The 27,779-nt window shown below is 33.2% G+C and overlaps 1 protein-coding gene across 1 annotated transcript; it reads left to right on the top strand.

Annotated features, from left to right (window-relative positions):
* Window positions 1-1,732: 1,732 nt before the first annotated feature.
* LOC127169276 (antigen WC1.1) lies at window positions 1,733-17,569 on the top strand. The gene is made up of 18 exons (XM_051116516.1): window positions 1,733-1,781; window positions 1,919-2,044; window positions 2,169-2,276; window positions 3,935-4,126; window positions 4,363-4,557; window positions 5,190-5,477; window positions 5,640-5,954; window positions 8,185-8,391; window positions 8,534-8,824; window positions 10,033-10,332; window positions 10,436-10,741; window positions 11,854-12,120; window positions 13,281-13,562; window positions 13,726-13,845; window positions 14,137-14,217; window positions 16,080-16,169; window positions 16,636-16,788; window positions 16,880-17,569. Exons 1-18 carry the CDS (start codon window positions 1,733-1,735, stop codon window positions 17,080-17,082), a joined length of 3,573 nt encoding a protein of 1,190 aa, XP_050972473.1. The 3' UTR covers window positions 17,083-17,569.
* Window positions 17,570-27,779: the final 10,210 nt, after the last annotated feature.

Below are 27,779 nucleotides of genomic sequence, written 5' to 3'. Positions count from 1 at the left end.
CCACAGGCAGATAAGAGACCACAGCAGTTTCTGCAGAAGAGGTGCCTCAGCTGATTATTCATTATGATTATTTAAAAGTGATAACAATAATCTCCAGGTGCTGTTTAAGCATGTAGCTTTAGTGCAATTTTTGTGTATGACCAGACACAGTTATTTATTTAGCTTTTTGATTATCCAACTAGAGCACTTCTGCTATCAAAAATGAATGTGTTACATTCAAAAATAAATAAATAACTTGATCATTTCAAGTATCTTAAAATTCAGTCAAACCAAAAATGATTCAGACACCAGATATAATTTTTGATATTATTTTACTAGTGGGTGCAGGGCACTATAGTTCATTTATGTAAGTGAGGATAGCAAAATAAAGTAAACTGTGACACATTATACCCAAAAATTATTAAAAATCAGTGGACTACCAGTAAATCTGATTGGAAAAAATTGATACCAAAAATTATTCAGACACTTTGACCTGACCATGTCTTTGTTCTTTAATTGCTAATGTGATCTTTTTACACCACAGACTGAACAAAATTAAGCCTTGCTTGGTAATTGGTCAACAAAGTATTGATAGTTGTGTAAATATTGTCATACTAACAGTTGTCTAAATTTTCGGTTGATTGTAATCCATACCTCTCTATCAAATTTATCTGACATTATCAAGACGAATTTGTTCTGACACGGTTTAACTTTTGAGTTCTTGTCAGATTTTATTACCATTTCAAGCAAATAAACTGTGATAAAATGAGAAATGTTGAAGGTGTCTGAATAAATTTTGGTTTGACTGTATGTTATGAAATCTTAATTTAGGATTAATTTGCTAAAAAAATGAATTAATAAATAAGAAACTGGTCAAAACGAACTAGTTTTGCTTATACATATACATACTATAGCATATAACTACATCTTTCATCCTTTTTTCCTTGTCTCCTCTTAAGTATAAATTTGTAAAGTTGATCATTTTATTGTCTCCCTCAAATTTAACAAAATCAGTTAATTATCAAAATTAGAAAATTAACAAATTTAATACTGCAAAATCAAAACCACTTACCTTCAGTCTAAATTAAAATCAACTACAGTGATTAATATGTATTTGTGCATGATAATGCATCTTTGTGATATAAAATCTATTATTTATTTATTTAATCTACTTAGTCAAATGAAAGTGGTTTTGAAACACAAATATTTATGCATATTAAAGCAAATTACATGATTTATGAGTCCATCTGCAGATGTAGATGATCAATGCAATAATTTTTAAATAACGTTCTAGACATTAAGAGACCAAAACCAACATCAGGCTGTGGTTTGTGTGTCAAGCGTATGTTCTTCATAACCCTGTGTGGAAAAGCACGGTTATACCTGTGGTTAACTTAGTGATGCTTATGTGAAGCGGGTTTATCTCAGAATCTGCATAAACATGCAACTTGCCAGAGTTTTAGAGCTGAAAACCACAGGCAGATAAGAGACCGCAGCAGTTTCTGCAGAGTACGTGGCTCAGCTGTTCTCAGAACTCAGCCACATTTTTTCCAATGACCATATAAGGTTAAAAGAGACATCTTGACCCTGATAAAACTATATTTTTGGTTTGTTTTTATTTATGAAAAAGTAAATTCAAGATGTCTGATATAAGTGATGATGTACTGTACACCTTACATTGCATTCGAGAGATATATAGTAATAATTTTTGGCAGAAAAAAATATTGAATTTAGTTTTTTATTGCAGGTCTCAATGTGGCTTTACGCGGATCGAACAGCCCGTGTGCAGGCCGGCTGGAAGTGTACCAAAATACAAAGCAGTGGAGTTTGGTGTGTAATTTCGGATGGATAAAAGAAAATGGAGAGGTTGTGTGTAGATCATTAGGCTGTGGGAATCATACGAGCTCTGGTAAAGAATTGACTCTCTACAAACAACCAGCTCCACCCAAACTCTATTGGATCAATCAAGTGAAATGCACATCTAAAGAAGAGAGCCTTTTGAATTGCCCAGTTGATGGACAAGTTAATGCAAACTGCAAAAACTTTGTTGCTGTTGAATGCTCTGGTAGGTAATGTTCCTTTAAATGTGAACAAAAAAAAATTTTATAGCTTTATATTTGTATTGAGGTCATCTTTAGTGTCCAGATGTGAATCAGTACACATCGTTGATGCCAAGCTTTTCACCATAGGAAACGTTATGCTGAGTTTGAATCTGAATGGACAGCGTGATAAATGTGCTGGCGTGGTGGAGTTCTTAACGCCCAGCGGCAACGTTGTGGTCTGTCATTCAAAAGTGGGTAAGTGGACAAAAACAAAAATATTATTTTATTTTCTATTTCTAAGTCATCATTGACCAAAATATGAGGGGAAAAATGTCTCAATGAAATATCATCAGAAAAAAAAAAAAAAAAACACTAGATGTGTTTAAGTGTTAATAAATTGTTTCGTGTGCAAGCAAACGATAGAACTAACACTTTTCTGAGCCATTTGTGCAGTGACTTTTAATCAGCTGCTCATTTAGTGGAATGAAGTCAGTTCTTCTCAAATTTACAGAACTTATAAATTAAAAGTTAAAAAAAGGATATATGTACAGACACACACACAGAGCTGGGTATTAACTAATTTTAAAGTACTCATAATCAGACCACAGTTACTTTTTAATGGTTTTACATGATTACATATTATTTACACAATAGCAATAAATTATTCATAATTTATTGATTCTTTTAAATGTTCCTTTTAAAACTAATCTACTGATTATATATAATCAGAAAGTCTTTAAGATCTGTCATTGTTCAGGTGGCGACAGCATTTACAAAAATAATTTCAGGTTTAATATATTCCCTTGAATTACCCATGAGATTTTATAATAAATATTTTAATAATTAAGTATCACATTTGTATGTTTATTGGTTCTCTGACATTGGTTAATGGTCACAAGACATCCAGGTAAACAAATAAAATATTTATTTATTTTTTTAGTTTGTTTTTTTTTTAAATTTATTATTATTATTATTATTATTATTATTATTATTTTGATGGATTTTTTAAATGATTTATTTTATTTTACTTTTTTAGGATTTGATTAAAGATTAGTTTTTCATTAAACTCATAAACCCCCCGCAGTTCCTTCACAAACACCAGTTTGTGAAACCTTGATGTAACATAACATTTAATGCACTTCATGTTGTTAATAACAACAAATAGAATATATTTTCTTACTCTTTGTATTTTTATGTCAATATGGTACAGTATTATCCTATTTAAATCCATGTGATGAATGAGTGATATAAAATGTGATAAAATGTGTGATATGATGGATTACTAACTACAAATTTTGTCATGTCATTTGGAATCAGTAATGGCTTACAATTTGTAATATACCCAGGTCTGTGTGTGTGTGTGTGTGTATATATATATATATATATATATATATATAATTTTTTTTTTTTTTATTATTATTATTTTTTTTCTTGTGGGGGGGCAGGACACTATAGTTTATGTAAGTAAGGATAGCGAAATAAAGTAAACTGTGACATATTATACCCCAAAAAATTCTTCATACTGTAAAACAAAATTTATTTTTTATTTTTTTGACAATTTGACCTGACCATGTTTTGTTGGATACCCTTCTAACAAAGTTGTCTGTAATTATCAAGATCAATTTGTTCTGACACAGTTTAACTGTGATAATGTGAGAAATGTTAAAGGTGTTTGAATACATTTTGGTTTGACTGTGTATATTTGTACACAAATTATTTTATATATATAAAAGTAGTTTTCAATTATTTCGATTTCAATAAAAGATGCTTGTACTTTTTTATGCCATTTTTACATTTCTAATTTATTATTTGAGAGTAGATTATTTAAGACAGGCTTTAGGATTCACAGTGATGCTGACACTTTATAAAAAACTGTCTTTGTTGTTATCTATTTATTTATACATTTTGGCCAGATAAAAGCATAGCAGACAAGATATGTGAGGAGCTTGGTTGTGGAAAACATTATTACATTCCCAAACCTGGAATGTTCAAAGGACAACAGAGCAAACGAAATGTAGTGCTTAATTGCGTTGGCGGTGAGACATACTCTTGGCAATGTATGGAGTGGTCAGACTGCCAGGAGCAAGCCAGTGTGATCTGCATGAGTAAGTGTTTAATATTTGAGAACTTCGCTCTGATTGGTCAGGTGCAGCATTGTAATATTCTAATAATTCTAATATTCTAATAAAGTTATATATTGTACCAGCCCATAAATGCATCCCCTTCAGGTCATACAATACTTCTGTAAATGTTTTAAATGTTCTATGAAGTTTTCCAGTATTTCCATGGTTTGTGTAGGAGGTAAAATTCACATTTACACAGAAATACTTGTATTACGCAGACCACAAGAGGTTACGTCTACGAGGTGGCAGCAGTGTTTGCTCTGGGTTGGTGGAAGAGAACAGTTTACAAAATAAATTATGGAAACTTAAGCAGGCAGATAAGATGAATCCTGATCACATCTGTACGCAACTGAACTGTGGTTCCACTGGAAATTTCACAAACGTTAATGGAAGTAACAGACTGACGTGCTCAGGTGATGCTGACTTTCTTACTTTAAATAATATTACGTCAATACATACACATTTTAATCATTATTAATACATTTATATTAATACATTTTTAATTATTAATAAATGAATGTATCATGAAGTTTTTTGTACAATGGTTAAATGTTAATAAAGTGTGTTGTTAAATTGATGTTTTAATGTCTGTTGAAATGTAATAATAGGGTTATATTATTTTTTAATAGATTAAAGTGTATTAATTATTGTTTTCCTGTTATATTGTGATATAGACAATAAATTAGCAATTTAATTAAAGGATATATAATCTTTTAATAATGTCATGTAAACAAAATCTGTTTTTTTTTTTTTTTTTTTTTTTTTACGTAGATAATAAAGACAACTTTAATTTATTTTTATATTCTTGTTATGAATTATATTTATTTATTGTTTTCAAAATGTTCCGATTTTCTTATGTTGCAAGAAGTGCAATAAATAGTCACTACATTTTTGCATTTTTTTAAGTCTGTTTTAACACATTGAAAATGCCAGCATAACATATTTATTCTTGTCTTACAAAAGTTTTATTAATAACTGCAAATATCATTTTTAAAAAAGGTTTGTTTATTAGGCATTGTAACAATTTCATTTGCTGTGTTCACAGACAGCGTGAAACTCAAGAACTTCACAAGAAAGTGTTTTGGAGATGTTTCCATTGATGTAAATGGCACTAACTACGGAGTGTGCTACAGTGATCCGGCTCTGTCACGTAAAATGGGGGCGGTGGTCTGTCGAGAGCTTGGCTGTGGCGAGGTGGTGGATGTGAAACAGAACTTAATTTCTAATGGCTTGGCGATTAACGTTGAGTGCCTGGGTGACGAGCAGTCACTGGGGCATTGTCTGAGAAATCGTGAGACAAAACAATGCAAGCGAACCAAAGTTGTATGTTCAGGTAACTAAGACTGCTTTGCAACTACTTACAGTATAACTAGACAGCAGTATATAACTCTATAACTCAGAACATCCAGAAAAATGACCAAAATCACCCAGAACTGATACAATCTATGTCATTCCCATAAAATGAATGTTTTATTTTTTATACTGTGTATGGCAGAAAGCTTGGATGTGCGTTTGAGTGATGGTCTGGGTCGCTGTTCTGGACGTCTAGAGGTGCTATGGGAGGGCTCATGGAGGTCTGTTGTCTCTGATAGGACCCCTGAGACTTCAGACGTGGTGTGTCAACATCTCAGTTGTGGTACATCTTATCCAACAACTCAAGAACTTTTCGTCGAGGGAAACCTGCAGCCCCTGGAAAGGCAGAATATCAGGTGTAAAAACTCTACTTTAGCAAAGCTCCATGAGTGTTTCGACAATACTGATTCGAGGCCATCAAGTCGAAATGAGAAAACCATGGAAATCATTTGCAAAAGTAAGATATAATATAATACTGGTCAAAAGATTGTAATCAGTGACATTTTATGTTTTTTGAAAGTAATCATTTTTTGTTTCTTATGCTCACCAAGATTGTTTATTTGATCACAAATAAAAACAGTAATATTGTGAAAAATTATTCCGATTTAAAACAACTGTTTTCTATTTGAATATATTTTCAAATGTAATTTATTCCTGTGATGCAAAGCTGAATTTTCATCATCATTACTCTGGTCTTCTCCAGTATGCTGATTTTCTGTTTAAAAAACATTTGTTACTATTATCAGTGGTGATCAAGGACACATTAAATTGTTCAGGTGTGACAGTAAAACCATTTATAATATTACAATAGATTTATATTTAAAATTGCTGCTCATTTTACTTTCTGTTCATCAAAAAATCTTGAAAAAGGCATCCAAAAAAAAAAAAAAAAAGGCAGCAAAAACTGAAACAAAAAAACAACAACAAAATATTTAAACACTGATAATAATAAGAACCATCAGTGTTTCCCACAAAATTTTGTGAGACTGTGGTGGACCTCGGTCCCACTAGGGGGGTGTGTGTGTGCGTGGGGGGGCATAAACCTGCGTAAAACAAAAACAACAGACTGAATTTCACTCTCTGACAGCAGGTGGCGCTTGTGAAATAGAGGGCAAAATGCCATCGAAACAACGCGCTTGCTCTGCTTGTACAGTATTTTCTGTGCCCGTGTCTGTTAATTTTAGTCCTTGCTTCCAAGAAATAAACCTATGAGCTTTTATTTTGACGGAAAACTCCAGCTTCAGTGCAAACAGGTTTACAAACGCGTCTCATTACAAATCTAGTGAAATATTGTAAACATCTGCCCATTAAAATGTTGGAAATTATGCTAATGTGACAATCGTAACTGGTTGCCGTTGCATTCTCAAACGCGCGCTAAACTCACGGCAAAAACAATGTTCACCGCATTGACTGTCAATCAAAGAGTCGCTCTGACTCTGACGCTGCAAACATCAAATCACGAACTGATCGTCTGACTCCGAATGAAGTGCGTGCTTCACAAACAAGCAGCGAAACAGACTTGATGAACGGATAAAAACATATAACGCTTAGTTCGTTTGACGGACACTTTTCCGAAGCGATGGCACGAAACACAACGTTAAAGACGTCTATGTTAAAATGACGAGTATAAATATTTTCGGTTTATTATGAAACTGTGGCGGGCCGCCACACTCTAGTTAATGAATGGGAAACACTGACCATTAATAATAATTAAGCACCAAATCAACATATGATTTCTGTAGGATCATGTGACACTGAAGACTGGCATAATGTCTGCTTTGCATCACAGGAATAAATTACATTTTAAAATGTATTCAAATAAAAACTTTATTTTAAATTGCAATAATAAATAATTCACAATATTGCTGTTTTACTGTATTTTTAATTATTTTTAATCTTAATTATTCCAGTTAATCGGTATTGTAATATAATACCAATGCTGTTAACATTAAACTTTTCTGTTCACATCATTTTTAACATCCCTTGCAAGATCCCAATAGTTTTAATTAAATAATAGTTAGTATTAAAGGAGAAGTCCACTTCCAGAACAAAGATTTACAGATAATGTACTCACCCCCTTGTCATCCAAGATGTTCATGTCTTTCTTTCTTTGGCCCTAAAGAAATTGTTTTTTTGAGGAAAACATTTTAGGATTATTCTCCATATAATGGACTGGTATGGTGCCCCGATTTTGAACTTCCAAAATGCAGCTTTAATTTGGCTTCAAACGATCCCAGATGCGGTTGTAAAAGATCCCAACTGAGGAAGAAGGGTCTTATCTAGCAAAACAATTGGTTATTTTCATTTAAAAAATACAATTTAAATACTTTTTAATCTCAAACGCTCGTCTTGTCTTGCTCTCCCTGAACTCTGTGTATTTTGACTCGAGACAGTTAGAGTATGTCGAAAAATTTCAATCGTATTTTCTCCCTCAACTTCAAAAATCATTCCAAAATCATCCTAAATTGCTGCAGAAGTACCGACCCAGTGTTTGCAAAGTGAACATGCAAAGATCAAACACCCTTAACAAAAAAGGTAAAACAGCGATATGGGGCAATTTTGAAGTTGAGGGAGAACATGAGATGGGAGTTTTTCGACATACCCTAACTGTCTTGATCCAGAAAAAAAAGTTCACTCTCATTACTCCACACAGTCAGTAACCACAAATCCATTATATTTGTTTTCAGAGGAAGAAGTTGTGTTCTTTGAAGGGAATTCATCCTGCCAGGGAAGAGTCCGCATCGAGACATTTGATGATAAGAAACGCTGGCTGCCTGCAAAGCCAATAGAAGAGAGCAAGAAAAAAGCTGGTGACTTTTGCAGCACAATGCTGTGTGGATCTCTGGACGACTTTGACGAAAAGCAAGAAACATATGCCGAAGTCAAATGTTCAGGTGCAGTGCATGTGGCACCACAGTGCCTCATTGTTTTTTAACTTGATATGTAACTGTAATATCCTGCAAACTTGTTATTGTCTAATGTAGGATATAGCTTTAATAGTGCTGTGTGTAAAATGCATATATATATTTTTTGTAGGCTCAGTGAGTGTGGAGCTTCAAAACGAATGCTGGGGAACAGTGAAGGTCTGTAGAGAAGGCAAATGTGGAGGGGTTTGCAGTGACACTTGGAGAGCAAATGAAGACCAAATGATCTGTGGAAACCTGGGCTGTGGAGATTCAGTCCAGGCCCAGTTAACACTCCCATCTGATAATCTATCTGTGAGCTACTATAGTGTGTACTGCTCGGGTGAGAAAAATATGAGCATGTGCAAATTTATTCCCAACAAAGACTCCGTCTGCAAAACCCCAGCCCAAGTGATGTGCACAGGTAATGTATACAGTTGCTTTATTCACGGCTAAAAGTTTACGTTAAAGGGATAGTTCACCCAAAAAATTAACTACTCACCCTCATGTCGTTTCATAAGACCTTTATTTTTGGAAATAAATAAAGATATTTTTGATGAAATCCAAGAGCTTTCTGATCCTGCATAGGCCCAGAAAGGTAGTAAGGACATAGGAATAGTCCGAATGACATCAGTGGTTCAACCGTAATGCTATGAAGCTTGAAAATACTTTCTGTGTGCAAAGAAAATGAACAAGATTTCTTTTTCCGTGTCAGTCTTTGACATCAGATACTGGCTCGAAAAATAAATAAATGTTGAATAAAGTCATTATTTTTGTTTTATTCGTGCATAAAAAGTATCCTTGGTAATAATGAATCGTTGGTTTTCAGGAATATTTGTGAACCCTGGGTTAGTGTTATTATGTTTAAATGGTTAACATTTGATTGGGCAAGTACAGCATGTTTTGAACATGCAACCTGTGTTAAAATGTCAAAAATGGGCCTTAAAAATAGTTCCCTCAAAAATGAACATTTGCTGAATATTTACTCACCCTCAGGCCATCCAAGATGTAGATGAGTTTGTTTACTCGTCAGAACATAAGAAATTTAGCATCACTTGGTCACCAGTGGATCCTCTGCAGTGAATGGGTGCCGTCAGAATGAGAGTCCAAACAGCTAATTAAAAACATCACAGTAGTCTACAAGTAATCCATCTTTTGAAGCGAAAAACTGTATGTTTGTAAGAAACAAATTCATTAAGACGTTTTTAACTTAAAACCATTGCCTCTGGCTAAATATGAGCCCTCTGTCCTATAATATTGGATTCTCCAGTGAAAAAGTTATCTGAACCAGGAGAGAAATATGCACTGATCAAGAATCATCAAGCAATAACAGTTCAAAACAAATGTACATTTGTGGCTTTTGATGTGAGAGGACAACAGAAGATAGACTTTTTCACTGGATGAAGTGTTATTATAGATTAGAGACAAACACTGAAATTGTGCAGATTACTTGTGGCTGTGATGTTTTTATCAGCTATTCATCCATTGGTGAGCAAGCGATAAAATGCAAAATTTCTCCAAATCTGTCATGATTAAGAAACTCGTTTACTTCTTGAATGATCTGAGGATGATCCTTTAAAGCACAATGTCAACTGCCACTTAATAAACGTTTATTTATTACACTCTTCATAGGCAGTATTAAAGCTAAACTGCAGGATCCAAGAGACAAATGCGCTGGAATCGTGTCACTGTTTTACGCTGGGCAGTGGACATCTGTCTGCCAAGACAGTAATAATAAAGCACTTCAAAATGCAATCTGCAGGGAACTGAAATGTGGCGAGTCTGACTCTCTTAGTTCGACTTCACATGACGAGTCCCAAATCTTAGGACTGTCAGGATTTAAATGTCAGAATGGCGACAACTCTGTTTCCAAATGTGACCTGAAGGGTATATCAAAAAGACAATGTGCTGTAATGTATTTGAAATGCAAAGGTATGTATAATTTTTTGATGTTTTTTATTTAGAAAAGTGCAGACATTTCTCTCTAGGTCAGTTTCTTATCTGACCTTTGATATTTCTGCCTTTCCTGTAACAGAATGGGAACGACTGCTCCTCTATAAACAAGAGGCCGGCGAATGCAGTGGTCTAGTATATGGTCTGAATAGAGGAGGAACACCACAGCTTGTCAGATGGCAGGGATGGGGCCAAGAGGAAGGACAAAAGCTTTGCGAGAATCTACAGTGTGGAAATTACAAATCACACTCCAGACAACAAATACAGGTGACAACTACAGAGTGGTGGAATAAGACCTATAATTGTTCAGGCAAGAATGTGATATGGGATTGCGAGAGCCACAGTCAGCCCGGCCAGCTTCAGGAGCAGTTAAACATCCAGTGTGACCGTAGGTTATAATCTCGGTTATAATCTCTTACTTATTGAGGTTTTATTCTATTCTATTCTATACTAAAAATAATTTACATTTAAGATTTATTCTTAAAGGGGTCATCGGATGCTAAGTTCACTTTTTCATGTTGTTTGAACATTAATGTGTGTTGGCAGTGTATGTACAAATCTACCCTATAATGATAAAAATCCATGCAGTGGTTTTTAATTAATCTGCAAAAATAATATCCCCTTTTTCAAATCGAGCCATTTCAAATCACACTGACAGAGGCCGCTCCCACGATAGTTGATTGACATGAGCGTGTTACCTCAGATTAGCTGTAATAGTCCAGTCACTTTCCTCGTTTCGATGCTGGAGCAGGGATGTAAGTTAGACAAGTATATCTCCGATTGAGCGATTGAGGTGTTGTGTTGCTGGATGTAATAATGAACGTAGTGGTCGTCATTTACTCCCGACATCTGAGCCGCTGAAGATGCAGTAGATTACATTTGTTTGTGAATGGAATGCGCCTCCCGATCTACATATATCCGTCTATGTTCGCACGAATCATTCATGATCCAGCTTCACTTACAGCGGAAGTGTGTATAAGCGTTTTTTTATGAATCTTTGCAATCACCTTTCCTTATAACATGGTAGTTAAGAAGTTTAGCGGCTAAATGCGGCTAAAGTAAACAAGATCGTCTTTCCACAGAGAGAAGAGAGGGGTGGGGTGAGCAGAGCTCATTTGCATTTAAATGAACAACCCCTTAGAATGAGATGATTTTTGCAGAGCTGATTTTGACAAGGTAAAAAGGGTGTTGTTTTACAAAACCATTGAGAATTTTTAATCAAAGTATATTAGAGACTTTTCATTAAGACCCTAAAGAATCATATCAACTTGTGGAAAATGGGCATCCGATGACCTCTTTAAAGTTACATTTGAGTAAAACTTACAAATGCCTTTTAAATCCGATAGATAGATAGATAGATAGATACTGATACTGTATGTCATCAACATTTTTCAATTTCATTAAGTTTAACTTGATATACTAAATTAAACTAAAACTTAAAATTTGACAAACATTTTTTGAAAACTGAAAATCTGATTGTCTGGTTTCACTCCTCTCCAGGTGCACGTCCAGAAATTAAGCTTTCAAACGATTGCTATGGCGAGGTGCTCATAGAAGATAAGAATGTTTTTGCATCACATTGGCATGATGACATGTTCCAAGAGTTATGTTACAAGCTCAGCTGTGGAAATGCCATCCAAAACAAGAGTATAAAAACAGATAAAAAAGAGTGCTGGCATTTCAGCTGCACAGGCATGGAGACACTGATGTGGCAGTGTGCCTCTAAGAATGACACCTGTGAGAAAATCCTCTCTGTGACCTGTGAAAGTGAGTCATACGCATAATACTGGGGTGTATTAGTACTGTTACTGTGGGTAAATAATGAATTGATGCTGAAATGTAGTTGAGCTCCTTTTTTAAACATCCCATGCAATTAAAATGAGAGTTTTGTTGCTATTAGTCGATTTCTGTTTGCTCAGTCTACTGGTGGTCAAAACTTTGGACTCCTAGTGTATATGCTTGTGTAGCCTAGTAATTCACTTTTTGCAGAGACCTTACCAATCAAACATTTTTAAACAGTAAGATTTCTAATGTTTCAAACCAAGCCTGCATTTATTTTATCCAAACTACAGCAAAAACAGTAGAATTTTGAAACATTTTTACTATTTAAAAACAGCTATTTTCTATTTAAATATTTTTTCAGTTGTAATTTATTCCTGTGATTTCAACGCAGAATTTTTAGCATCATTACTCAAGTCATGTGATCCTTCAGAAATCATTCTAATATTCTGATTTGCTGCTCAAAAAAATCATCTTTATTATTATTATTATTATTATTTTGAAAACAGCTAAGTAGTTTTTAAGGTTTCTTTGATAATTGGAAAGTTCAGAAAAAAACAGCATTTATCTGAAATATAAATCTTTTGTAACATTATAAATGTCATTATAAATTACTTTAGATCAATTGAAAGCATCCTTGCTAAATAAACATATTCTATGATTTCTGACTCCAAGCTTTTGAATGGTATATTGTATAATGTTACAATAGCTTTTTATGTCAGATAAATGCTGATCTTTGGATCTTTCTATTCATCAAAGAATCCTGAAAAGAATGTACTCAACTGTTTTAAATATTGACAATAATAATAATCTAAAATGTTTCCTGAGCAGCAAATCAGCATATTATAATGATTCTGAAGGATCATGTGACACCAAAGACTGGAGTAATGATGCTGAAAATGTAGCTTTGTTAACAGGAATAAATTACATTTTAAAATATATTCAGATAGAAAGTAGTTATTTTAAATTGTAATAATATTTCACAATATTACTGTTTTTATTTTTGATCAAATAAACAATCTTGGTGAGCAGAAAAGACTTCTTTTAAAAACATGAAAAATCAAAAACTTTTGACTAGTGGTATATATGCATCTAAGCTGTATATCTAAGTAGTGTGTGTGTATGTGTGTTTACTATTTGTATTGCAGGGGCTGTTGAATTCAGCACCACTGAAAAGTGTGGCGGGAAGCTTGGGATCAAGTATAAAGGGCAATGGAAATATGCCTGTGGAAACATAAGTGACGCTGATACTAAGAAGATTTGTGGTGTGCTCAAGTGCAACGAAAGTCAAAAACTGTTGGATGAACGTGAAGTAGCAAAGACAATACAGATGAGCTTCAGTTGTTCAGGAAAGCACCAAAACATGTTTGACTGCATTAAGCATCTGAAAGATGAATGCAGAAGTGGACCTGCTGAAATCAAATGTGACGGTAAAAAACACAGATACCATACACTTTAATATAGGAAGATATTTTTTATTGTTTTGGGATTTGTTTTGCCTCTGCTTGCTTTCTTGCGTGAAGTTAAATAGCTGTGAGTTTACTTGAATAAAGGTACATTCTAATCTGTAACACTTTTTAATTAAAACTGCAGGTTATATTCCAAAACAAGATAATTTTTTTGTGAGTCTGATATTGGGGCTATTAGGAGCCGTGCTGGGACTGGTGATTTTGATTTTAATGTGGATGAAGCGGAAACGCCTACTTTTAGCCTGTGAGTATCACTTGCACCATGCAGAAAGACCTCATTTTGATTTGCAAATAAACTTTTTTTTACATGAAGTGATATTTGAAGGCCCTTCATCTTTTTAACCAGTTGGTGGCAGTGTTTCCCATTCCTTGTCTCACTACAGATTAACCAATAGCCAACTCCACTCACATAAATCTAAAACGATGTAACTTTAGTATATAACATAGCATTTTCTGTTTATCAGTCCTGAGCTCAAAAAGCATAATTTTATAACTTTAAAACTTTTTTTTTTTTTTTTTTTTTTTTTTTTTGCAGTAAGACAATATAGAAATAAGAATGGCAAAGACTTCAACTCTGATGTGAATGAAATGGATAAGATGGATACAGAGGATGGAGGTATACTGTATAATTCCATTACATATAGTCCACAAGAGAAAATCATAGTTGAATTTATAAAAAATAACCCTTTTCAAAAGATTCTTAATACTGTGTTGTTACCTAAATGATCCATAGCTGTATAGTTTTATTTTATATTATTATTATTATTACTGTTGTTGTTGTTGTTTAGTGATAGTTGTTAATGAGTAACTTGTTTGTCCTGAACAGTTAAACTGCACACTGTTATTTTAAAAAATCCTTCAGGTTCCACAAATTCTTTATTTATTTATTTTTTTTCGCATTTTTGTGTATTTAAACCTTTTCCAAGATGGCTCTCAAAATCATTTTGAGATCCATCTTTTCACACTGAGGACAACTGAGAGACTCAACTATGCAACTATTACAGAAGGTTCAAACACTCACTGATGCTTCAGAGAGAAAAACAATGCATTAAGAGCCAAGGGTGAAAACTATTTGAATTTGAAGATTAGGGTCAATTTTAGAGGTTGACCGATATTGGATTTTACAGATAGTAGATAGTGCTCTACTATTAAAAAAAAAAAAAAAAAACTAGCCTACTAAACCATACTTTCTAAATGAATAAAAATATTAATATTAATTATATATTGATAATTACAGTTAGTACATTGTTCATTAATGTTAACAAAAGCAACTAAAAGTTTTAAAATATATCAGTAAATGCTGAAATTAACACACAATACTTCTATTCTACAACTTTTATCAATCTTAATGTTACAAATGGACTCATATTGTAAAGTGTTACCATTACATCAACAATCACCCTGGTGAAAAAAAACAGCATATGCTGGTAGGTACCTAACCAGCATCCCAGCATCAAAACATACCTACCAGCATATGCTGTTTTTTTCACCAGAGCAAGCTTAAAGATGACCATCTTTAAATATCTACACAAAGGCCATAGTATTGAAATTGCATACATATGGATATTGTGTACTTTCACAATTTAACTGCTCCTATTCTAGAACATTTGTGGTTATCAAAATATGTTAAACACACACACTGGACGCTGGACTACAAAACTTTATTTGATCACCAAACGGGCAAAAGTACTGCTGTCCTTTCTCCACTAATGCAGCATCTAGTCAACAAATTCATCGCTTAGTAATGACATGAAAACATGCAGTACAGTATACTGTAAACACCGTTTCGTTGTCGATGTTTTAAATCCACCTTTGAATTGTCCCGCTCTGGGGGAACAATATTTAGGCAAAATAAGATAAATCTACACATCTTCATTCTATTCAAAAGTCATTAAAATGCTCTTAATACTGTAATAGTTGCATATGAGTCCCTCAGTTGTCCCCAGTGTGAAAAGATGGATCTCAAAATCATACAGTCATTGGAAAGGGTTCAAATACACAAAAATGCTGAAAGACCAAAGAATCTGTGGGGATTGTAAAGGATTTTTCTGAAGAACAGTGGGCAGTTTAACTGTTCAGGACAAACAAGCAACTCATGAACAACTATCACTAAAAAAACAAAAAACGCTGTGGATCATTCAGGTAACAACTATTAGGAATCAAGTGAATGTAAACTTTTGAACAGGGTCATTTTATAAATTTAATTTATTTTCTCTTGTGGACTATATGTAAACGTTTTTATGTGAAATATCTTATGCAGGTCAGTACTGAATAAAAATAAACATGCATTTTGTATGGTCCTTCTTATTTTGGTAAAATTGACATTTTGCAGTTCTGCAAGGTGTATGTAAACTTTTGACTTCAACTATAGGACGTTGATATTGAGTATATGTGTATATTATGTTTTAAAGTAAAGTTAAAATATTTTATATATTTTATAAAATATACATTTAAGCTAAGATATTCATTTTTTTTCAGATTTGCCTGAACGTAAGGCATCACTTTTAGATCATGATAAGTTTGATCGTGATGACTATGAAGATGTGGATTCTCTCATGGAGAAGTCAGGTGAGACATTCAAATGTTAGGCTTATTATAGCAGGTAGTTTTTAATTGTCTGTGTCATTCATATAAACACGTACTGTATGTCAATCAAACAATCATTTGCTTGGTCTGTTCAGTTATATTTATTAATTAGTTAGTTTGTTGCCTGATGTTCTTTAACTATAATTTATAAACAAATAAATCTATAATATACTACATAAACTATAAAAATTCTTTTAATCTCAACAAATTTTAATCAACAATATTACCAGTTCATTTTTTTGTTTGATAAATTAAAATTTTGTGTTGGTTAACTAAGGAAAAAAAAAAAAAAAAATCAGAGTAAAATAAATATTAGTCTCTAAAATAAAAATAAACTGTAAAAATGTATAAATAAAAAATAAATATATATATTTAATAATATAATAATAATATAAATATATTTATATTTGTATTTGTAAGAATAAATCATATTTGGCTTCTCCAGCAGGAGAGGAGGATGAAGATTACAGGAAGAGAGGTTCTTCTGGGACGGAATATGACGATATTGAGGGACAAGCCAATGGAATCTCTTCTTCTGAAACCCACCATGATGACAACATCGACCTCCCTCTCCTTCCCAAGAGACCCGAGAACATTCTTGGTACGGCACCCAAATTCATACCTTACCTTGTGTGTGTGTGTCTGTAGCCTTATGGAAATGGTGCTGACCCTTTCCTTTGTGTTCTCATCAGATTATGACACCTATGAAGTGGAGATGGAGAAACAGGAGGACTATGATGATGTCGAACCTATCGAGGATGCCTCCAATGAAAACGCAGGAACGACAGGCACACAAGCACGTTTAGATGTAGATTCAGATGCAGGTCCAGGTCCAGGTGCAGATGCGATGTTGGTGACCGCAGAGGTAGAAGTTCACGCTCAACCAGAGTACTGAAGCAGCCATGTGACCAAATTGTTCTTTTAAATTAATATGTTATGCGATGTGGGCATGTTGCACATTTTTTGTAAAAAAATAGGTTTTTATTCAATTATTATTCTATAACATCTTGTTTATCATCTTCGAAAATATCTTGAAAAAATTTCATTTGTTTAGTACGGAAAAATAGCGAGTTATTGTAGTTTTGGAAAGGGCTTGAATCCAGCTTTCATAAGGTATTAAAACCTAAAAAAGTTTCACCTTATGGTGGGTTTTCCTAGATTGCATCACATATTAATAAAGGATATGATTTTATGTACTTATTCATATCAGTATCCACCTTTTTGTAAGTTTAATGAGTCTGGCTTTCGGTTTCATCCGCTTCCAGCTATTTTTAGCTGTACAAAACGGCTCGCTTTGCTGCTTGATATTGCAGATTGGTGTGTTTTGCAGTGTAATTTTAATGGATTATCTTAATTATGAGCACACTTTGTGAACTGTAGTGTTGTTATTCTATTCATTATTTTCCTATAGCGGCTAATGAACCGGAAGTCTCACCCATAGGCTTACTTCCACGTTAAAGAATAAGGTGGATAACATTAGGAAGATAATACAGATAAATGCTTTTAATGATGCTAACTCTCACGATGCATAGTATAAAAGAAGGTATAAGGAAGGTATAAAAAGAGGTAATGGGCTGACAAGCCAGACAAATTTTATGTAATTCTTTACGTTTTGATGTGTAGTTGTTTTGATCTGTTTGCTTCTGTTTTGCTTCATTCGTTTTTAGTCTATTAAAGCTCATCAGCAGGCCCACATGAACTTTCGGCCCACATGCAGAAAACCTTGAAATTAAAATGTAATGTAGGCTATCCTGTTCATCTGATATGATCAAAGCTTTTAAAATTTTCAAGACCAGGTAACACAGTGTTTGCACAAACATTTCACTTAATGAAATGGTTCACCTTAAAAATTAAAATTTGCTTACAATTTCCAATCATGAGTTTGTTTGGTACAGATTTGGAGAAGCATGCTCACCAATAGATCCTCTGCAGTGAATGGGTGCCGTCAGAATGAAAGTCCAAATAGTTGATAAAAACATTACAGTGATCCATGCCACTCTAAATTCAAATAAAGGCTTGGAAAATGAAAAGCTGCATGTTTGTAAGAAAAAAATCCATTGTTAAGATGTTTTTAACTTCAAAAAATAATCCGCTAACATATATGAGCTGTTTTATTTTTTTTTGCAAACATTGCACGATCTGTGCACATTTCTCTCCTGATTCAGACACATTTTTACTGGAAAAAGCAATATTATGGATAGAGGACTTGTATTTTATCTGGAAGCAACAGTTTGATTTTTTTTTTTTTTTTTTTCTGGACTGTTGTGCTGTGGATTGCTTGTGGATTATTGTGATGTTTTTATCAGCTGTTTGAACTCTCATTCTGACGGCACCCATTCACTGCAGAGGATCCTTTGGTGAGCAAACGATATAATGCTAAATTTCTCCAAATCTGGACAACCTGAGAGTGAGTAAAAATTAAGCAAATATTAATTTTGGGGCAAACTATTCCTTTAATACTCTATGTATGTATATGGACAGTGGAATAAATGTTCATCTATATATTTAGCTTTTGTCAATTTTTGAGGCGGTAATAAATCAAACATTAGCATTAGCAAAAATACATTCTGCAAAACAAATTAATTAATCTGTAACCATAGTTTCCGTAATGCTTCATTTTAGTAAAAATAAATAAATAAATAAATAAAATTAAAAACATTGAAAACCTACTGTAGTTTCTAATTTGGAAAAATATGCACATTATATATATTGTTGGGCCTACTCATGAGCATGTGCATTAATTTTACTGTATCATCAAAATTTTTAAGAGACTTTTTTTATTATAAAAGGAATTACAGTTTTATACAATTTTACAATAAAAACCTTATTTTCTGTTTTGTGTATATTTTGAAAGATTAAACCATAAATTCAAATAACGCATTGTTTGATCATTTATTTGATCTGCCCTTTTTTGCTTGTTTTGAAAATTGCTTTTTATATATTTATATAGATATTAGGATTTATTTCACATTAAAGTAATTGATAGTTCTAACTCTTTTGTAGGCTACTATGAAATTTAAAGATGTCAGTTTCGTGTTTCTCGGCAAGTCTCAAAAGAGCTGCAGGTTGAAACAGTGTCGGTGGAGACTTGCTCTGGTGCTGTGTGTTAAACTGTATTGTTCTATAACACCTATAGTTTGATTCACAGCACAAGAGTTTGCTCTCTGTGCTTCATCAGGAATTCTAATTGCAAATATGTCTGATTACAACACTCACATGCCCACGTTTACACAAAGTAACAGCTGCTGTGTACTGTAACTAGTAGTACTAGTGTTACTGTATTTTGGTGACGTCTTCCAGTGGCCGGTGAAGTTCACATGTCATCTGCTTTACCCTGAGGGACTTGTTGGTAAGTGGTTTGTGTAAACAGAACATGTTTCTTTTGAAGAGAACTGACCATCTATCTTTAGGGGCCGGAATCTCTGAATAGAACATTCCGAAATTCAAATGAGGATTATCCAGGATTTATTTAACATTCTCTACAGTTCCACAAAGAGCTTTTTTTAACACAGGCTGTCTAATCACACCTGCTCTGATTTTGACTAATGAGTGTGACACACCATTTCCCCTCAAAAAATCTACATCATAACAGGAGCCTTTAATTTTATAGCAATTTTGGATTAAAAACTATTTTGTAAAATACTTAAAAAAAAAAACAAAACAAAAAAAAAACAGTACATTTTCTTTACAGCAAACTTTAACTTTTATAACTTTTTTATACTTTAATTTTTTAAATGATTTCACTTCTGCAATAATCTGCTGACTGTCTCCTTTTTATATCTGTATTTAAATGCATCCATGAAGTTAAGTTTGGATAGTGCACTAACACGTCTGTTCAAATATGGGGGGTTAAAAAAATAAATAAAATTAAACATTCTAGCAGCTGGTTTGCTGAAGTAATTCAGGTATGACAAACATGCACAAAACTAGCAAATTCATCAGTTTGTATGTTCTGAGAGCTTGATTGTGAATGATGCATTTCAATCTGGTGCAATCTTTTTTATCAGGTCTAAAATGTTTACTTTTTTTTTTTTTTTATCAGGTCTAATTTTCCCAATGTGATCTCCAGACCATTCTATAATGGGCCTCATTTGCATGTTTCTGGAAAGCATGAAAGTGATTGACACTGCCCTTTTAATAAATGGAACGGCATGCTTAAAAAAACAAAACAAACAAACAAAAAAAAACTTAATAACAATACATATAATATGCTTAAAATAATATGCTTTGTATATTAAATAATATACTTAAGTGAATGTGGTTTTGCACACTTATTTGCATATATACATATATGCACAACCTGTATATATGCATATAAATTAGCAATTAAAAGAGCATGTATTATACAGTAGTTCAAATTTATGCAATTAGTATAGCTTTAAATGTTTTTTGAACCACTTAAGTAGGATGAAGTACATCCTTATATGTAATTTTATAATTAGGTCCATTAAATTTGAATGTACTGACAAGCATTTATGGTACACTAAAATATAGTTTGGTACTGACACAGTTTTCACGATATATATATTGAAAGGATGGCTGTCATAAAAAAGTTACCGGATGTATTTATTAAGTAAAATGCTCCTCTATCTACCTTATTTTTCCCAAAATAGGAAAAAAGTGTACATTTTATAGGTCTGGCTACCAGTCTCAACCGCGTCCAACTATTTTCAGCAGTTTGCTGTATTATTTTAATGTATTATCTTAATTATGAACACACTGGTTTGTAGTGCAAACAGTTTTACCGTTTACTACAAGTTGTTATTCTTCCCACTATTTAGCGTCTAATGAACCGGAAGTCTCGCTCATAAACGTACTTCCGCGTTAAAGAATAAAGTGGATAGTGTTGATTTTTCTAGCTGATTAAGTTTATGGTCACCGAATGTTTAGTTTTTGTTTTCTGAGGTAAACGTGACGTTACGTGACATGTTGTTTACAAACTGCTATATCTTTCCGCGGTTGAATCACTGATTGAGCTATTACATGAGACAGGATATGGATTTCGGTAAGTTGTACTCTTACTTTTACCATGTCTTTGGATGTTTATTCATCTTTATTTTGTGCTGAAACTGGTATCAAAGCGGAGAAGATGAGCGGTTAACCCCGTTTCTCTTAAACTGAGGCACCACAGCGATGTCACTCCACATTATACAGCGACAAAACGGTATTTATTGTTTGAATATTGAAACAAAATGGACAGATTTGAAATCTGAGACTTTGTTTCATATCCAAAGTATCAAAACACGTTTATGATTTATTGGGTGGGATTCGTGCTTAATTCTCAGTTCATAAACTGAAAACATGCTAGTCTAATCGATTCTTGGGATTTATTAAAATCGAGAAATAGATGTTTTTCCGTAGCCCTACTAAAATATCATTTCTGTTGGTATCTGTATGTCACGTATGAAATACAGTATTTGCAAACTAGATAAAAAAGTTTGTCAAGACAAACTTTAAGTTGGCTTGAGAAAGCCGGAAAGGAAGTTTTAAAAAGTTTGAAAAGTTTATAAAGTTTAAGAAGTTTTAAAAAGTTTTAAGTGTGATGGTTTTCAGTCTGAAATAGTTTGAATTCTAAAGCAGTGTATGCCCCCCCAGGAGAAAATTTTGTACATTTTAAAGTTAAATTCATCTCTCTGGTGCACTCTGAGAGTTAAAAATTAAGAGCTCCAAAACAGGTCAGTGTATAAACTAAACAAAGAAAGAAATCTGGTGAATTGACTTGTTCTTACAGTTTACAGGGAACTCAGTCAGTTGTGATATAGTGTCTCAGTCTAAAGTACACTCACACTGGTCAATTTGGAAGCCAAACAAATTAGAATATTATAATAATAATAATTTTATATTATTATTCCTATGACAGGAATAGCCATATATTGTAAAATAATTGCACTGTGAAATAAATTAGTAAATAAATACTTATTAGTAATTAGTAAGTAAAATAAATGAAATAAAATTTGTATTTTTCAGGTATATTATTTTACCTTATTCTTCTGTAGGAAAATTACAATACTTTTGTCCTAATTTCTACACTTGCAAGCAGGACCTAAAACTAGTTTTGCCACATCTGCCAATGGCTGGTGATTTGAGAAAATTTATCAGCCCTAAATATTTTTTTTCCTGGCCATTAATCTGTTTTTGCAGTTGTACTACTACAAAAACTAAACGTATTTAATAATGAGCCAAAGAACCAACCAGTGAATTTTAATCACAATACAAACGAAGATGAAACACATGTAGCATGAGCATTTTTTAATTTAAATTTGTCTGTATCATTTCAACATTTGAATCAAAAACAGAATGGTCTGACTTTAAAGCTTTGTGAAACGATGCTAAAACCTGCGTAAAACAAAAACAACAGACTGAATTTCACTCTCTGACAGCAGGTGGCGCTTGTGAAATAGAGGGCAAAATGCCATCGAAACAACGCGCTTGCTCTGCTTGTACGGTATTTTCTGTGCGCGTGTCTGTTAATTTTAGTCCTTGCTTCCAAGAAATAAACCTATGAGCTTTTATTTTGACGGAAAACTCCAGCTTCAGTGCAAACAGGTTTACAAACGCGTCTCATTACAAATCTAGTGAAATATTGTAAACATCTGCCCATTAAAATGTTGGAAATTATGCTAATGTGACAATCGTAACTGGTTGCCGTTGCATTCTCAAACGCGCGCTAAACTCACGGCAAAAACAATGTTCACCGCATTGACTGTCAATCAAAGAGTCGCTCTGACTCTGACGCTGCAAACATCAAATCACGAACTGATCGTCTGACTCCGAATGAAGTGCGTGCTTCACAAACAAGCAGCGAAACAGACTTGATGAACGGATAAAAACATATAACGCTTAGTTCGTTTGACGGACACTTTTCCAAAGCGATGGCACGAAACACAACGTTAAAGACGTCTATGTTAAAATGACGAGTATAAATATTTTCGGTTAATTATGAAACTGTGGCGGGACAGATGAGACTGTGGCGGGCCGCCACACTCTAGTTAATGAATGGGAAACACTGTGTTAGCATGATTAGCAAGTTACTAGCATGTTTCTAGCATGATTAGCAAATTACTAGCATGGTTCTGGTTGCTAGGCATAGATAGATAGATAAATAATAGATAAACGCCAAATCTTTCTGCCAGTTGTAAATAAAGATCTTCATAATCCTGTAAAGATTTCTATTCAGCTCTTTGCTAATTGTTTATAAGCATATTCGAAGTATTTTCTCAACATCATAAACAGCTTTCATGCATAGTATCACGAGTGAGTGACGCTCAGAAATGTTACAGCCTTATCAAGCTGTCATCTCATATGATGCTTTGCTCAATCTTTCCATGAGTCTAGACACACAACTGTGCTGTACTTTGAGAGCAGAAATAACCTTCACAAACATGCCTGTGGACTGCTGATATAAGAAGTTCTTGGCTGTGAGATTGTGGTTTTCCATAACAGCAAAGATTTATTAGCTGTAGTGCTGGATAAGCCGCTGGCAGGAACACAGAGCCCATCAGTTCTTCAGACCTCCATTCATGGCATCTGTTCCTCAAAGCTTTATGGGATACTAGGAGAGAGTGGTGTCATGTGGAAGGGTTACAAGTCATAATCGATTTAAATTTTTCCACATTGTATAACAAATTATGATTTGCTGGACCTCTTGAATTTTACAGCAAATATTTTGTAAGATGTCACTGCTGGTAAGATTTTTTTTTTTTTAAAGAAGTATCTTACCCTCAGTTGCATTTATTTCATCAAAAATACAGAAAAACAAGTAATATTATAAAATAGTATTGCAATTTAAAATAACAGTTTTCTATTTTAATATACTTTAAAATATAATTTATTTCTGTGATGCAAAGCTGAATTTTCATCAGCCATTACTCAAATCTTTAGTGTCACACGATCCTTTAGAAATCATTCTAAAATGCTAATGTATTATCAAGGTTGGAAACACTTGTGCTGCTTAATATTTTTTGAAACCTGTGATACAAGATTATTTGATCAGTAACAACTTTAAAACAGCATTATTCAAAACAGAAATCTTTTCTAACAATATAAATCTTAAGTATCCCTTTTTCAATTTAGCACATCCTTGATCCTTTTAAGCACATCCTTGATCCTTTAATACATCCCAAGTATTAATTTCTTTCAAAGAAAGAAAGAAAGAAAAAAAATTACTGATCACAAACGTTGATATATATTAAGCAGCACAACTGTTGAAATGCAACAGTGAAATGCAAACACAGGATATGATGCAACCCTGCAATAATTAAATATGTTAAAACAAATATCCTTTATGTATTTAATCCATTTTATTAACCAGTGCCTTTGCTGCTGACCTTTGATGATGCAGTTCAGCCATTCTAATAAGCAAAAATTACTTTAGATAAACTAACATTTGTGCTTCATTTTTTTATAGCTGAAGAGTGATCAACTGCATTGTTTTCTTTCAGCCTGAGGTGAATTCATTTCACTTTTGGTGTAAAAGGGCTTTTACATTAGAATTCTTTTATATTAACAACAAAGAAGCAAGTCCTGCCCAGATTTAAAAAGTAAAAATTGCAAAATTGTAATGCATTACTTTTAAATAGAGATGCACGATGTTGGATTTTTGCCCATATCCGATATGCCGATATTTTTTCATCTCATTTTGGCCTATACCGATACAGATATATCCTTTTGTTTGGAAAGTTAGTTTTTAACAATAACTTATTTGTTAGGATTAAATAAATAGTAATGAGTGGTTTACATTTATTCCCTTCTTTTTCATCAGTAGGCTAGCATTATTTATGATCTGAATTTTGTGAATTAAGTTCACTTTGCTATGTTATAAGCCGAACTTCGGATGCTTTCACTTTCGAATTCGCAATCTGAAAACAACATTTCAAAACGAAAACAAACAAAAAAAAAAAAAATAGAACTAAACTGGGTGACTGTGAGGCTGCTTTGCGGGACATGAACAGGACATAATTCATTGCTACAACATCTTAATTCGTTCCTACGATTTATTAATTTATAAAATGAGGGAACGAATTAATATGTAGTATTAACGAATTATTAATTTATTCCCACGAAATATTTTATTTCCCACCCGCAATTTATCACAGTAAGAGATACGAAAACATGGATTAAAAATGAATGACAAGAAAATAAATCTGCGAAATTAAAGTGTGAGACGGTGAGGATTTGGGAAAAGAAAAATATTATTAAGTTATGTGGCAATTCGTGACCAACTGGCAAAACAGTACACTTTTTTTTTTTTTGCAAAAGAATACCAACATGTTTACCTTCTCTGGTTTAAGAAGCTTTTTCTTTTACCCTACTTGAAAACCAAATCCTCCGTCCGCCATCATTTCCAGAATAGTCGCGTCATTTTTGCCGTCACCACCTTTCTCCTGCTGACACTACAAATACAAACCAGGCTCTACACCCGAAGCGCTCACAACGAAAACTACTCTTCGCGTGATCAGTGAAATCCTGAATATGCCACGGCTTTGTAACTCTGTAACTCCCGCTGTATGGAGCAGACGCTTCAGCACTGCAGATCATGCACTCGCACAAATGCGACCACGTCAAATTTTAACTTGCACATTCTCAAAAAAAAAAAAAAAAAAAAATCTAAAATGTGACGGTTTTGATCAGTCTAGAGCCCTGCAATACAAAGGCCTTCAACATGGAAAGTAATAGAAATGTAGTCATGTTTAATTATAATTTCTAATTATTTTATAGGGTGCACTGCGCTTTGACAGGGCTGCGGGACACGAACAGGACATAATTCTTTCCTACAACTTGTTAATTCCTTCCTACCATTTATTAATTTATTAATTTGTAAAACGAGGGAACGAATTAAAAAATCATATTAACAATTCTTAATTTATTGCCACGAAATCTTTTCCCACCCGCAGTTTACCACCATAAAATATATGACAACATGGATTAAAAGTAAATGACAAGAAAACAAACCTGCAAAATTAAAGGGTGAGACGGTGATGATTTGTGAAAAGAAACTATAAATAAACTGTAAAAAAAAATTCCAGTACTTACAAATTCCAAACTTACAGTAACAATACTGTATTTACATTTACAGTACAATTTAACTTGCTGTAAATGTATTTACAGTATTATACTGCACTTGTGCAGTTTTTACTGCATTTTTAATGTATTTTACTTGTAAAATATACAGTAATTTTATGGTCTTTTCTCCGGTTATATATTGCAATACAATAAAAAAATAAATAAATAAAAATAAGCAATGACAACTGTGTAACTTTTAGTGTTTTTAATTGGTCAAATGTTGCAATAACCCTTGCAATAACATTACAATTTTCACAGATTCATTTAAGACTCAAACAAAACACTATTACAAACTATTATATATATTACAGCAGATACCATTTTAACTATTATAGCTAGAATTACAGCAATTAAAAAATATGTACAAAAAAAAACAAAAAAAAAAAACATTAAAAACATACAAATTCACAAAAACTCTCCTGAGTAAAATGCATTTGCCCGTAGTGGATTAATAGTTTTGCCAGCTGAAATTCACAAACTCCTTAGACACATGAGGGTTCAGGCCAGAGTTTCTCCTTTGCACCATCTTCCCACTTCTTTTGCTGATCTTGAATTTTGCAGAGCACTTGAGGTATGTCAGTGAACACAATGAACCTTCACAAAAAAAAAAAAAAAAAAAAAAAATTAATTAGATTCATATTTCATTCTCTTTTGTAAAAACTTTTTAGAGCATTGGTTCAGCAAAAATGAAAATTTTGTCATTATTTACTATGTTGTTACAAACCCATTCAAATCTAGTTTGTTTTCGGAACACATGAAAATGGATATTCTCTCTTCATTTTTGTCTATCCAGGCAACCAAAGTCTTTTAGCTTCAAAAAGTGCATAAAGACATTGTAAACATAATCCATATGATTCGAGTGTCTTAAGACACCTAATCAGTTCTCAAGCATGTTTGAGATTCTGTTTACCACATTTGACGCACTCTACATATTTGGATGATCAGTGTTTGTATGTGAATAAAAGCCCACGGATTAATCATACGGATTAATTCCATTTCTTTAGGCACTTTCTGAACTGGAATATTTTTGTTGTGTGTACTTTCAGTGGACAGACAAAAATACTGTTATGAATTCATTAGAATAGTACACCAGTTAATTTTATTTAACTCAAATGATCAGTTATCATTACTGCATGCCAAGAAGACAACACCCAAAATTTGTAATTCCCTCAGTATTTACTCACCCTCATGTCATCCCAAATATACTTTCTTCTGTGGAACACAATTAGAGATTTTTAGAAAAAAAAAAAAGAAGAAGAAGAAGAAAAAAGTAATCTGAAGCAAAACGATAGGTTTGGGTGAGAAATGTTTAAATATTTTTACAAAAATTTATACTATAAACCACTGCTTCCATGCAAGTGTCCTACATGTTTGTTTGGCGTAAATGTCAACACATTGTGAAGCATCAAATTCGAGGGACCTATCCACTTGCATTATATGGACTCACATAGATGGATTATTTTTCTAAAAATCTCTGTTCGTCTTCCACAGAAGAATGAAAGTCATGTACATCCGGGATGGCATGAGGGT

The sequence above is a fragment of the Labeo rohita genome, chromosome 8 (assembly GCF_022985175.1).
Source record: "Labeo rohita strain BAU-BD-2019 chromosome 8, IGBB_LRoh.1.0, whole genome shotgun sequence".
Lineage (NCBI taxonomy): Eukaryota > Metazoa > Chordata > Actinopteri > Cypriniformes > Cyprinidae > Labeo > Labeo rohita.
This window is presented reverse-complemented; position numbering and strand designations above follow the sequence as displayed.